The following is a 13,455-nucleotide window of genomic DNA, read 5'->3' on the forward strand; positions in this document are numbered from 1 at the left end:
AGTATTAGCTGTCATTCTACTATACGGTTTAAAAAAAATATCTGGCTCCTCACTACACATTGCAACTGCCAAGATAAACCGACATTACAACCTTAAACATCAATAATCTCATAATAACATAGTAATATACCCACAAATCAACTGACAAGTTATGAGCCTGTTTGGATGGGCTTATGCCTATAAGTTGTTTGGAAATTAGTTGGGATAGTCTAACTTATTATTTTTGGCTTATAAGTTAAAAACAGCTTATAAGCTGTTTTAGATAAACTAAGTTAAAAGAGCTCAATTATTTTTTTAAACTTATTTTAAGCACAAAATAACTTTAAACTGGACATTCAAACACTAAAAAAAAAAAACTGAAAACAGCAACTTATAAGCAACTTTATAAGCCAATCCAAACGGGCTCTATAAAAATAGCATCTATCTTTCTTCAAAAAAATTTTAAAAAAAACAAGAATCTCCCTTTCTAATAATTCTTCTAAAAAAATCTCACCTAAAGATCTCACACAGTATTCAGTACAAACTTTGGTTAATGAACAATCAACCATTTTTGCATCTTACCTGTTACTAAGTTTCAAGAAAATGGCTTTAAAAAAGACCCTTTTGTTCTTTCTATCTGTTTTGTTAGTGAGGGTAGTGGAATCTGATATTGGAGTTAATTGGGGTACAATTTCTTTACACAAAATGTCACCTTCAACTGTAGTTGATCTTCTAAAAGAAAACAAGATTCAGAAAGTTAAGTTATTTGATGCTGACCAAGATGTAATGAAGGGATTAATGGGAAGTGGACTTGAAGTAATGGTTGGAATACCAAATGATATGTTGGCACTTATTAGTTCTTCTACTAATGCTGCTGATTTGTGGGTTGCTCAAAATGTTTCAAGATATATGGTTAAAGGTGGTGTTAATATCAAGTAAGTGCTAAGTTGTCTTCCTTTTATGTATTAGTACTTAATTTGCTCTTTTTCTTGCCTTTTTTGCTATATTCTTTTACCAACTTTCTCGCTTTTGTTATTCCTTATTTTCATATGCTTGTCACTATCTGACCTTTTGTCTTGTTTTCCTCTCTTGAGCCGACGGTCTTTCGAAAGCAGTCGCCCTACATTAAGGTGTGAGTTAGGTCTGCGTATACTCTACCCTCCCCAGACCCACACGGTGGGATTATACTGTTGTTGTTGTTTTGCTATATTCTTTTAGATTTTTCAAGTTGCTAGTATTTGCCAATCTTTGTAGGATTACTTGAGTGAGATTATATTTTAGTTATGGTAGTATGTTTACTTTTAGATTCTATGCTTTTTAGGAGTCTATTAGACCTAGTATAGAGAACTTCTAGCACTTTTCGGGTGTGTTTGGTACGAAGGAAAATGTTTTTCAGGTGGTTTCTTACTTATTTTCTTGTGTTCGGTATGTAAGCAAAAACATTATCCTAAAAACATTTGTATATAATCTAGACAAATATTATGAGGGTCGGGTAAGGGTGGCGGGGATGGGGTTGGCTATGGGGGTAGTGTGGGGCGGGGTAGGGGTGGTGGGGATGGGGTTGGCTATGGGGGTAATGTGGGGTGGTGGGGATGGGGTTGGCTATGGGTGTAGTGTGGGGTGGTGGGGACTGGGGATTGGGTTGGCTATGGGGGTGCGGGTGAAGATGAGGTGTATTGGAGCATGGGGAGGACACAATCAATATGGAATGGCTTCAATCACCGATCTCCCCAAACAAAACAATCCCTTATTTGCTTGATACTTGTAGCAGTGTTGTTAGTGAGGGTGGTGGAATCTGGGATTGGAATTAATTGGGGCACAATTTCTTTACACAAAATGTCATCTTCAACTGTAGTTGATCTTCTAAAGGACAACAAGATTCAAAAAGTGAAGTTATTTGATGCAGACCAACATGTAATGAAAGGTTTAATGGGAAGTGGGCTTAAAGTTATGGTTGGAATACCAAATGATATGTTGGCACTTATTAGTTCTTCTACTAATGCTACTGATTTGTGGATTTCTCAAAACGTTTCAAGATATACGGTTAAAGGGGGTGTTAATATCAAGTAAACTTCTAACTTTTCTTCTTTCTTTGCTTTATTCTTTCAGGTTATTTCAGCTGGTAGTATTTGCCATTCTTAGGAGGATTAGTTGAGATTATATTTTAGAGTAAAAGTTCTATGCTTTCTAAGAGACTTGTAACCCTAGTATAGATTTTTTTATGCCAGTTAAAAGTATAGAGGTTACCCTGTAGGCACCCGAAGGGTAGCGGTTGCGGGTTCCCGTGTCATCCAAAGTATAGAGATCTTCTAGTAGTTCTAAGTTCTCTTCCTTTTTCCTTTCTTCTTTTAGTTGCTAGCATTTGCCAATCTTAGGAGGATTAGTTGAGATTATGTTTTAGATATGTTACTATGTTTGCCTTAGGTTCTATTCTTTCTAGGAATTCTTTTAGCCCTAGTATAGAATTTTTATGCTAGTTAAAAATATAGAGAACTTCTAGTACTTTTCATTTCTATTAGTAATTTTATTTTGAATAATGTTGGCATGATGAGTTTAATTGTTAAACATGATAAGTGAGGATTCCTATTGCCGACCTAACTTGTTTGGGACTAAGGCGTAGTTGTCGTTGTTGTTGTAGTATTTTCCAAATTTCTTTTGTGTATTACCTATGTTATGCTGATTCATGCGTTTACCTCTGTTTATCTGCTGATAGATAAAATGAAGGGTTTTGATTTCTTCAAATATTTGAACCAAACTTGTTCGTATACGTGGTTATTGTGGCTCCGAATTTTGATTCTGTCTTTGAAGTTCTTAGAGTAAGCTATTAGAAGGTGTTTATGATGTGTTACTTCTTGCATTATCCTGTTGAAGATCCAAGTAGATGTTTGTTTAAGTGTTATTTCCTTTATTGTTATGTTAAAGATCCACGTTTTGATACATTCAGTAAGTATCTTACGGACATATTATTACAACCAACCATCCTGTTGGGCTCAAGAAATTCCTGTTTTATATTTAGCTTCACAGGAAAAATCATCGTGGACTAAAGTAACCAAAATTTAAGCCATTTACTGTAGTTTTTTATGCTAAAGATATAACCTTCCTCACATACTCTTATCTAAATTCTATAATAAGAAACAAATTTTGAGGGATGGAGAGACAAAAAAGATCAATACTTCTTCCCCTAATAATCAACATAGCATGTCAGCTAGGGCTGGAATTTCATTTGCCTTTAGCTTGCTGATGTGGTGGTTTGCTAAACTACCAATCATATGAATCCTAATGATCTTCTGCGGGATCACCGACACCCTTTGCCTTTCAGCTCCAATAGAATTTCCGTTGAGATCTTTCTACCACATGTTCCGTTGATATTTGATCGCGGAAGTGTTTCCTCTTGTGATTGGGATTGTTGAGAAATCTAATTTTCAGTTGCTGCTTTCCTTTTCTCCAAAAAGAGGAGATATGTCTAGAATCAACAAGTTTTACCTCCTGTTTATAGTGCTTAACTAGAATACATCTATTAAGTTAGAGTTGTCTATTCCGAACCACCAGTGGTTTGGTCCTCCCGTGAGCAGCTTAGCATTAATTGATCCACTAGGTATAAGGCAAATGGTGGACCTTACAATGGGAATCAGATTAGATACCAATTACTAGTAGCAGTTCATCTCAAGCAAAGTAAATTGGTCAATAGTTTTCATTATGGTATATGTCATAAGTGTGGAATTTATCTTCTTATGTTGCTGCAAATTTCAGTGAATTTGTCTCTAATATGCTTAGGTTCAGATGAATCCCGATATGCCTTTAGCTTTACTCAATGAGTAAATGACAACTTGGAGTTTCCTTTGTTTCCCTATGGATATATGTTACTGTTTTTGTTAAGAGCATCTTCTTCAACATTACTTTAAGATGCTGGTGTGCTGTAGTTTCCTTGTTTTACTAGTACAAGGTGCCTTAATATTATGAGTAATATTAAATGGTTCCGTAGGTCAACGCTGGACAAAAATCAGCTTTACAGACATGTTATGTTTTTGGTTCATATTTTCGTTCAGTATTATTAGGTATATCAATACTGCATCTTTTCTGGTGGTTTCAGCATGTACCATGTCATACTTTTTTTCTTCTCATTTTCTCTTTCTTTGGCTAATGACAGCTAATACATCACCACAGGTACGTTGCAGTTGGCAATGAGCCTTTTCTTACAAGTTATTCCGGTCAGTACCAATCATACGTCGTCCCAGCTATGACGAATTTGCAACAGTCTTTAGCCAAAGCAAATCTTGCTAGGAACGTCAAGCTCGTAGTCCCATGCAATGCCGATGCCTACGAATCTTCCCTTCCATCACAAGGAACCTTCCGACCCGAATTGACTCAGATCATAACCCAGATGGTTTCACTTCTCAACTCTAACGGTTCACCATTTTTGGTAAATATCTATCCATTCCTCAGCCTATACGGAAACTCAGACTTCCCTCAAGATTATGCTTTTTTTGAAGGGACTACACATGCTGTGACCGACGGGCCTAACGTCTACTATAACGCATTCGATGGAAATTTGGACACGTTAATAGCCGCCCTCGCAAAAATCGGATACGGTCAGATGCCTATAGTTATAGGAGAGATCGGCTGGCCTACCGACGGAGCTGTTGGTGCCAATGTTACGGCTGCACGGGTCTTTAACCAAGGGCTCGTGAAACATGTTTTGAGCAACAAAGGAACTCCACTTAGGCCCGGGGTTCCTCCGATGGACGTTTATCTTTTCAGTCTTCTAGATGAAGATGCGAAAAGCGTGCTCCCGGGTAACTTTGAGAGGCACTGGGGGATCTTCTCTTTCGATGGCCAGTCGAAATATCCATTGAACCTCGGAAATGGTCTGTTAAAGAATGCAAAGGACGTTCAATATCTCCCATACAGGTGGTGTGTCGCGAACCCCACCAAAAATCTTGCTGAAGTAACGAACCATGTTAAACTTGCTTGTACTTATGCGGATTGCACGACGCTCAATTATGGAGGATCGTGTAACGGGATTGGAGCGAAAGGTAATATATCGTATGCATTCAACAGTTATTATCAGCTGCAAAAGCAGAATCCGCGGAGCTGTGATTTTGATGGCCTCGGGATGGTTACGTTCTTGAATCCTTCAATCGGAGAGTGCAGATTTCTTGTTGGGGTTAGTGATCATGCTGCTATTGATCATCATGCTGCTTCATCAGGTTTTAGGTTGCAGAACAGTTGGATATCAGTGTTATTGATTATTATTCTTTGGGATGCTTGGTTATTCTTGATGTGATTTGGAGGTTTTGGTTAGTGGGAGTTTTCAGAGTTCCATCATTTGGAGCTAGTAGCTGGTATTAAAACATGAAATCATACTTCATAGGGTAGGTCTTATAGTAGTGTTAAGTAGTTTGAGTATCAGTGTACAACTTATGTATGGGACTTGATGATTTATACTCAAGAGGTAGACATTATATAACTTATAATATGAAGTTCCCTCCCACTGAGTTGTCTATTTATTTCCTACGGAATCTACAACTACTGCTCAGCAATCTGTATGTAACACTTTAGGCCAGTCTCACATCGGCAAAATACAAAAAAGATGTTCCAAGATTTAAACCTCAGTGATGTGTTTTAAAGTCTTGCAAGCTCGAAACAAACTATGCATGGCAGACCTCAGTGTTTATCTATGCAAGATCTACATATTTAAAATGATGGTGGAGCAAACTTCAACTGAAATCTTTAGCAACATAATACTCTAGGCAAATCAACAAAATACAGGAGAGTTATTGAATTTATAAAGAAGCAAGCGCTAGACCTTAGTGACACGTTTTAAAGTTGTACGAGCCTAGTATAAAAGTAGATCGCTACTGGGATAGGCTGTTGCTCATATATTCATGTTCTAAATTTAGACGTGGCATTTTATCCGCGAAAGTTAACCTTGAATCATTATCTTGATACTCTTGTTCCCTGTCTCAAAGATGAACACAAATCACTCCAACAGATTTATTCATCAGATCAGATTTATTGAAAAAATGACTTAGGAGGGATAAAAGGAGAAAATTGGACAGATTTATCAACTAAGACAAAATTGACTCTAACAATATAGGGCCTAAACTCTTCCAATCATTCATGATGTTACATTTAGTTATCTGACAGAGCTTATGCATTAGCACAAGAATAAGGCGACATTCAAGTCTTTGTTTCAGTTTTTCTGCACGATCGAAGTTTAGCAATGTTTTCAATAGCTGATAGTTGCAGGGTGAAACCAGTAGCTTTTGCCAGACCAAATTCACTAAATATCTATAAAAATATTTTACTATGAACACAGCTAAAACTGTATAATAACAACATATCGTTATAGGAACCGATAAACTTTAAATCCAAAATCCGCCTCTAGCTGGCTAGCAACCATGGAAACACCTACTCTTTTCTTGTTTCTTGCTATGAAGAAAAAGAGTACACTGAAGCACTGAAAATCCCAGCTAATAACTAGAACAAAAGAATGATACACTAAGAAAGAAAACATCAGTTGCTGGCTGATCAACTGTTGTCCATGCCCTTTAGTGATACATGCAGAACCCTCCGGATAAATACCTGACCACAAACATACATGCATTTAGCGTAAATGACGCCTGTAGGAAACCACCTTGGAATAAATCATCTTGTGGCAGTCGAAATTCTTATTTGTATGAGTATAGATCAAAACTAAGATGATGAAATTACCAGAAAAATGCTCTTCTTGAGCCATTTATGCTGCCCTTCTAAGTTTGACTAGTTCAGCCAAGACATTCTCAAGGGGAACTCTCAGCTTGCTCTTCTTAGTCTGCAATTTTTCACAGTAACATCAGACCATTTTAATACAAGGCTAAGTACACAAATTAAATAAAATGGTATAGACAGAGCACAACATGCATAGAGTTGCCAAGAACCTCAAAAGATAGACTCCATACATTCCAAAATCTGTGGCACTTTTCGCTGAGTCAAACTGTGTCAACTTTGACCAATATTTTAAAATGTTTTTTTTTTGTCGTATTAATATGAGAAGAAGTATAACTTATAGTACCTCTCGTATAGTTTTTGAATATATAAATTTTAATTTTAAAATATTGAGTTGATCTAATCCAATTTAGATTCAAAGATTAGTCAAATTGACTATCGGAAACGGAAAGTGCCCCATAAATTGGGACGGAGGGAGTCGCAGTTAGTGCTGTCGGACACCTACAAATTGGCTGTGAAACCAATGATGCAACCATTCTACAAAAGCTCAAAATTGGAAACTATTTTGAAACCAAAAGCAATAATTCCTTTTTCCTCCTTTTTTTGGGAATAAGTGAAAAACAGCAGTAATTTTCCACACATATCACTAGCTCTCTATGTACAAATGAGCATGAACCGTGTGTATGAGTGTGTAGTTTGCGGCTCATCTTTTGTTAATATCAAGATAGAGGGTTCTTTAAGAAACTAATTATAGCTTTTATGGTCCTTAACACCCAAATGTATTCATTATTTATCTGCCAAATCTGAAGAAGTTGGAGGATGTACTCTTGAAATGTCAGATTGGAACTGATAAAGCTTTGTGTAGCATATCTTTAGAACAAAATCAATATCCAGAATATGATTCAGAATAGTACAGTCCATACCTAAATTTACCAGTTTCAAAAAAATAAAATATATATATATATATATATATATATATATATATATATATATATATATATAGTACAGTCCATACCTTAAACGAGGGAACAAGAGCAAATATTTCATCAACAGATTCCACGTGAAAGTTGGCAATCATGCAGAGCTGCATCCATACAACAAATCAAAAATGAAACATTGCCTCACATGTAGAAAATCAAAGTATTAACAGGTCGAAATTCGATACCTCCCCATCAGAAACGCCATACGCTTTTAGAGGCCTGATCTGAGTTAAATGAAAACCAGCACTAGCAAATTTTCAAGAGCCAATTTATACCAAGCCATACAAAAGTTCTTTTTTAATAATACGAGAACAAGGATACTTGAGTATTTGTTTGACAGCTTGGGGATCATCGTAAAGCTTGTTCCTTTGTGCATATGTCAATCCCCTGTCAAATGAACTGGTAGCAAACAAACTCAGACACTACGCATATGGGTGGCAAAATTAGCCCATGAAAACATGATCCACCCAATCCGTCCAAATTTGGACTGGTCATTGACCGGCCCATTTATTAGCTCAGTCCATTTTAGCCCAACCCATTTCAGCCCATCTAAAAAATGGGCTGATATGTAGCCCAAATTGACCCATAAGGAATCTAGTCAAAATATTATCAAAAAGACATTTGTTTTATTTGATATGTTATATATAGCCATAAGGAAAAAAAAAGTTCAATTAGGTACTTAACACATTATAAAAGAACAAACAAAGAAATTAAAACTCAGTAAGAATTGTGCAGATCGGGTTATGACCCGCTTTTAAACCCATTTTAGCCTCAAATAGTTTTTGGGTGGGTCATTTATTGACTCAGCTCATTTTGACCTGTCCAAATTCAGCCCAACCCGCCCATTTGACACCCCTAACTACACAGGTTAATTCTCATATTCCGGACAAGAAAAGGGCCAAAGGCCGAAAATGCTCCCTTACACAGGTAGTTTTATAGTTGGATCTTCAGACAATATCACCATCTGCTCTTGGCATCTTTGCAAGATAGCAGCAGCTTCACAGTCCATCAGGCATGTTGTTTTGTCCGGAAGTTCTGAATATAAATCAAGAGATTTTTAGAAAGAAAATAGGAATAGAATTGACGCTTAAGTAACCTACTCATATTGTAAGCCATTTACTGCTCGATTTGCCAAATGCAATAGACACAGAACTAGCAAATCAACACTAGGGTCCTAGACTAAGGTCCAAATCTCAACTTTATCTAAAGAAGACCCTAAATATACAATGCGGAGCAGAATTTTCAGATAAGATATTAGACAGTTGATTCAAGGTTTATTCTTCACAGTAATATCACATATTAACAGAACCCTCAGAATAATAGGAAACTATGAAAGCAAATTAATGTATTCTGTCCCGTTCTACAAACGTGACATTGCAAGTATTTTAATTTTCAGTAGGAAAGAATTTACCAAATAAATTTTAATAAATATTCACATGATACTTCCCTAATAAAATAAGTAGGGTCTGCTTTCCAATTTATTTTTTTGCTTTCGACTACGTATAATTATTAACATGAAAGTCAATATGTACTTTCGAGGTTGATTGGAGGAGCATGTTGCAGCGGCACTACTTATTTCGTTTTATAGGGATAGCCAAGATAGGTTACATAAAATTGAAAGCGTAGATCTACTTTAACATTTCCTGCATCATATAATATGCCGCAACACACGCTTAAGATAAGAGATCGATATTAAGGGAATAGGCCATAAACGAAAAGAAAAGAAAAGAAAAGAAAAGAACAGGTGGGTCGATTTGGGATAGATGGAACAGTGTTTAAAATTCTGAAGGCAAAGAAGCAAGAGCAAAAAGAATGTGTCTATAATTTAAGAAAGGTAGAAAAGGAAGAAATTCATCAATGAAATAACAATTGGCACCAAAATTTCCCATTAGCAAGTATCTGCGAAGTAAATTATATTTTCATGTTCAGGCTGTAAAAGAGAATCAGGAGTGAAGGAAAACCTTGCTCAACTCTGAGCTCCACAGGACCAGGATCTTTTGCTTTTTGACTTTTACCACTACTGCCAGCTTTCTCTCCTTTCCCTCCTTTACCAGAATCACCTAGGAAATGACAATATGCATATCAGGAAGAGAACAATTCCAGCATGTTCCCATCATTAAGGCCAACCACGAAAGGACATGACCAAAATCACAAAGAACACCATAATTCACATTTCTATAAATGCATACATGGAGGGCATACGGAAATCTAACCTTTGAAAGATGGTATATCAGCTTTTCCATTTGATTTTGTGGAATTGGTATCAAGCGATCCTAATCAATGGTACACATCAAGTAATGTCAATAACATTCAAGCAGCAGATTTTAAGAAGAATGATTGAATAACTCATATTTAAAACAAAATCTGTTTTTCCTTCTTGGCCGTTTAAACAGGTGAAGTGAAATCCATTTGATACCAGTAAACCAACCTAACCTTCAGAATCAAACTGAACTCTCCTTCCTCTTTTGGACTTCGCTGAGCTATCATCCTTCCCTTTGGATGCTACGGAAAAGAAGTCAAAGATACATTGAGAGATCAAAAAATACAAGGATTTCCAAAGTCAATGTACCAAGTTAAATATAAACGAAAGACCGATATTTTAACTGCAGTTTGACTGTTTTAAAAAGGAATTAGAATGTTGAGATCACATAAATGATGGAATTAATGGAATCGTAATTACCTATATAGAAGCTATAGCTTGCATAATTGTAAAATTTCCATTATGGGAAGCTAAAGTTGGAAGTCGTAGTTTCGTTCACCTCCGTACAAACAAAAAAAAAAAACAATAATTTCATCCAGTGTCCGATACTAATTTCATCCCGACGGGTTATACTATTTTGACCCATTTTGATCCGATTGTTTGATAGGTCATTTTGGTACAACCCGTTGATCAACTCAACAAATGGGTCATGACCCAAACCATAGACTCACCGAATGGGTTGGGAGGGTTGGTGTTGATTTTTCCACCCCTAACTACACAAATACCAAGTGACCCTATCCACCAAGACTTAGACAGAGGGAAAGAAATCAATGTGCTTCCGGTCAAATACGGGAAGGGCAAAGGGTAGCCCGATGCACAAAGCATCCCACATTAGCAGGGTCCGGGGGTGTGATGTAGACAACCTACCCTAATGCAAGCATTAGTGGTTGCTTCCACGGCTCAAACTAATGCTTTAAATTTTTTTTCATTGTTAAGAAAAGTAGTAAATGAATAACTAGTACGCAACAAGCACCTAGGGGTCTGTGATACATTGGGAAGGCATCTATAATCACTAGAACTAGGAAAAAGTCACAGAGGGAAAAAAAAAAAAAACATACCCTGTAAAATCCCACAAAGTGGGGTCTACAACAACTTACCCAATGAAATCCCACAAAGTAGGGTCTACATGAATAACATGTCCAGTGAAATCCCACAAAGTGGGGTCTGAGGAAGAAGGTAAAGTGTACGCAGACCTTAACCCTACCTTATAAAGGTAAAGGTAGAGAGCTATTTCCGGTAGACCCTTGGCACAAGGACAAACAATTCAAAGTAGTATAAAAAATCATGAAAAAATAGTATAAAAAGCATGATAAATCTATTTGGAAAAAAAAAAGAGTTGTAACTACCACAAGAAGAAGGAAAAAGGAAAAAGGAGAATTATTTACCAGGAGATTTTCCAGCATTTGGCATAGAAAACCCTTTTCCTTTGTCAGCCATTTTTTTCCACTGTTCACAAAACCATAAAACACCAAAAAAAAATCAAGAATTTACCCTTTTGAGAAAGAAAGAAAAAACCCCAAGCTGTCAAATTAGCAAAACTCAACAACTACTAGTATTTATACAAGATCTTTTTTCAAGAATTAAAGGGTTTCAGATTATCAAAGCACATGCAACTTAAAGAATGCAAAAAGAAAAAAAAAAGTGGATTAATAGTTGAACTAGATGTACTTAGCTCTATAGCAAATGATCAAAAAGCAGAGAAAAAACATGGGAAAATTTTCAAGATTGAATTACCTGATGAAGAACAGAAGTTCAATGGGAGAGTGTTAAGGCACAAGAAAATGGTGTAGCCTAAAATGAGCATATAAATGTACCAATTTTTTTTTTATTTGACATAACTTAAAATATATAGTATTAAATTAGGGTATAGATAAGGTGATGTATCACTCTTGTTACCTAAAATATTATTTATTTTTTCTCTCCTTTTTTTTGGACCTTTTCTTTAATTATAAAATGATAAAAAGTCTACATATTTCATTAAATATTAAAGAGCCCGTTTGGATTGGCTTATAAGTTGCTTATAAGCTGTTTTCAGTTTTTTTTAAGTGTTTGGCTGGTTAGCTTAAAGTCATTTTATGCTTAAAATAAGCTCAAAAAAATAATTTAGTCTATTTCACTTAGCTTATCTAAAGCAGCTTATAAGCAGAAAACAGCTTATAAGCCAAAAAAATAAGTTAGACTATCCCAACTTAATTTTTTTAGCTTATAAGCTGCAAACAGCTTATATGCATAAGCCCATCCAAACAGGCTCAAAGTTGTCTGTTTTATTTCCATAAGAAATCCACTTAGTTTCAATTTAATTTAATGTATTAACAAGTGTTTTATTATTAGCTGTTGTTTGCTTTTTGAGTAAGTTATTTAGTATCAATATACTATTGTTGTAATAATTATTGTATTAATGTTTATAAATTCTTTCATGCCACTAGCCCTAGCCACCTCGTCTAGTAGATTTGCTTAAAAAAAAAAGATGTATTCAGGTCTATATTGAATGATAAAAAAAAAACTAAAGGAATTATATGGAATTTTTTTTCAAAATTGATTTACCTAAGAAAGAACAGAAAGTAAACAAAAAAATTGAAGCTCAATGGAGAGGGTGAAGGCACGAGATAATGGAATAGACTATAGAGTACAACTAAGCAATATAACGCACCTTGTATAGTAATTTTTTATTAATTAATCATAGTTAGGGTGTTTTTTTAATTTCCAATATCATGGTTAAGTTTAAGTAAAGACTAGAAAATTCTCAAATATTATATAAGAAATGAAAAATGTTTAAGTTTGCTCATCTACTATATGAAATTATTCAAGTTTTTCAATTACATTTTTGGTATTCATAACTTTATATTCAATATACAATTTTGTAAAAAACCCTTTCCGTTAGTGAAACCCCAATTAATTGATGGAATCCACGTGTTTAAATTCTATGAGGAAAACATCTAAATTTAGTTGCATGGAGTTCATGTATTTAACTTCTATGGGAAAATGGTTTAAGTTTAGCTCTCGAGGACTCCACGTGTTAAAATATAGGTAAAAAAATTTAAAAAGTGTTAAAAATTTAACCATCAAATTTTTAATATTCTTTTTAGTTATATTTTATAAATTTTATTGTCCTACGTGAAAATTTATATAGTGGCAAAGCACATGTAGTGAGTGACATATCATAACTCGGCATCAGAAATTCAACCTTATGGGTTGTAATTTTTGGGCAAGTTGCATATAGTTCAGTTAGCTTAATATAATAAAAAATAGTTTTGTAACATATCATAAACCGACCTAAAGAATTTGACTTTATGGGTTGTAATTTTTGGGCAAGTTGCATATAGTTCAGTTAGCTTAATATAATAAAAAATAGTTTTGTAACATATCATAAACCGACCTAAAGAATTCGACTTTATGGGTTGTATTTTTTGGGCAATTCACATATAATTCAATTAGCTTAATAAAATAAAAATGTTGTGACATACCGTTATAATAAAGTTTTGTAACCACACATAAAATTATACGTAACAATTTACCTTCCGCTGCATT

At 35.1% G+C, this 13,455-nt stretch overlaps 2 protein-coding genes across 2 annotated transcripts; one reads left to right on the forward strand and one right to left on the reverse strand.

Annotated features, from left to right (window-relative positions):
• The first annotated feature begins 409 nt into the window (after window positions 1-409).
• LOC132616125 (glucan endo-1,3-beta-glucosidase 6) lies at window positions 410-5,468 on the forward strand. The gene is made up of 2 exons (XM_060330721.1): window positions 410-914; window positions 4,144-5,468. Exons 1-2 carry the CDS (start codon window positions 583-585, stop codon window positions 5,261-5,263), a joined length of 1,452 nt encoding a protein of 483 aa, XP_060186704.1. The 5' UTR covers window positions 410-582; the 3' UTR covers window positions 5,264-5,468.
• Window positions 5,469-6,243: 775 nt separating this feature from the next.
• On the reverse strand, window positions 6,244-11,757 carry LOC132616126 (DNA-directed RNA polymerases IV and V subunit 4-like). Its single transcript, XM_060330722.1, has 11 exons — window positions 11,662-11,757; window positions 11,313-11,373; window positions 10,101-10,169; window positions 9,881-9,940; window positions 9,629-9,727; window positions 8,591-8,702; window positions 7,989-8,066; window positions 7,853-7,886; window positions 7,703-7,771; window positions 6,694-6,793; window positions 6,244-6,564 (listed from the first exon to the last, which is right to left on the reverse strand). Exons 2-10 carry the CDS (start codon window positions 11,362-11,364, stop codon window positions 6,719-6,721), a joined length of 648 nt encoding a protein of 215 aa, XP_060186705.1. The 5' UTR covers window positions 11,365-11,373; window positions 11,662-11,757; the 3' UTR covers window positions 6,244-6,564; window positions 6,694-6,718.
• Between the last annotated feature and the right edge of the window lie 1,698 nt (window positions 11,758-13,455).

Source organism: Lycium barbarum, chromosome 10 (genome assembly GCF_019175385.1).
Source record: "Lycium barbarum isolate Lr01 chromosome 10, ASM1917538v2, whole genome shotgun sequence".
NCBI lineage: Eukaryota > Viridiplantae > Streptophyta > Magnoliopsida > Solanales > Solanaceae > Lycium > Lycium barbarum.

Excerpts from the sequence above, each read along its gene's own strand:
- LOC132616126 (XM_060330722.1), bottom strand. The coding sequence starts at position 11,364 with ATGGCTGACAAAGGAAAAGGGTTTTCTATGCCAAATGCTGGAAAATCT. Across the intron at positions 9,728-9,880 it reads TGATATACCATCTTTCAAAG|GTGATTCTGGTAAAGGAGGG; the intron begins GTTAGATTTCCG and ends GTCATTTCCTAG. Across the intron at positions 8,703-9,628 it reads GGAGCTCAGAGTTGAGCAAG|AACTTCCGGACAAAACAACA; the intron begins GTTTTCCTTCAC and ends ATTTATATTCAG.
- LOC132616125 (XM_060330721.1), top strand. The coding sequence starts at position 583 with ATGGCTTTAAAAAAGACCCTTTTGTTCTTTCTATCTGTTTTGTTAGTG. Across the intron at positions 915-4,143 it reads AAAGGTGGTGTTAATATCAA|GTACGTTGCAGTTGGCAATG; the intron begins GTAAGTGCTAAG and ends ACATCACCACAG.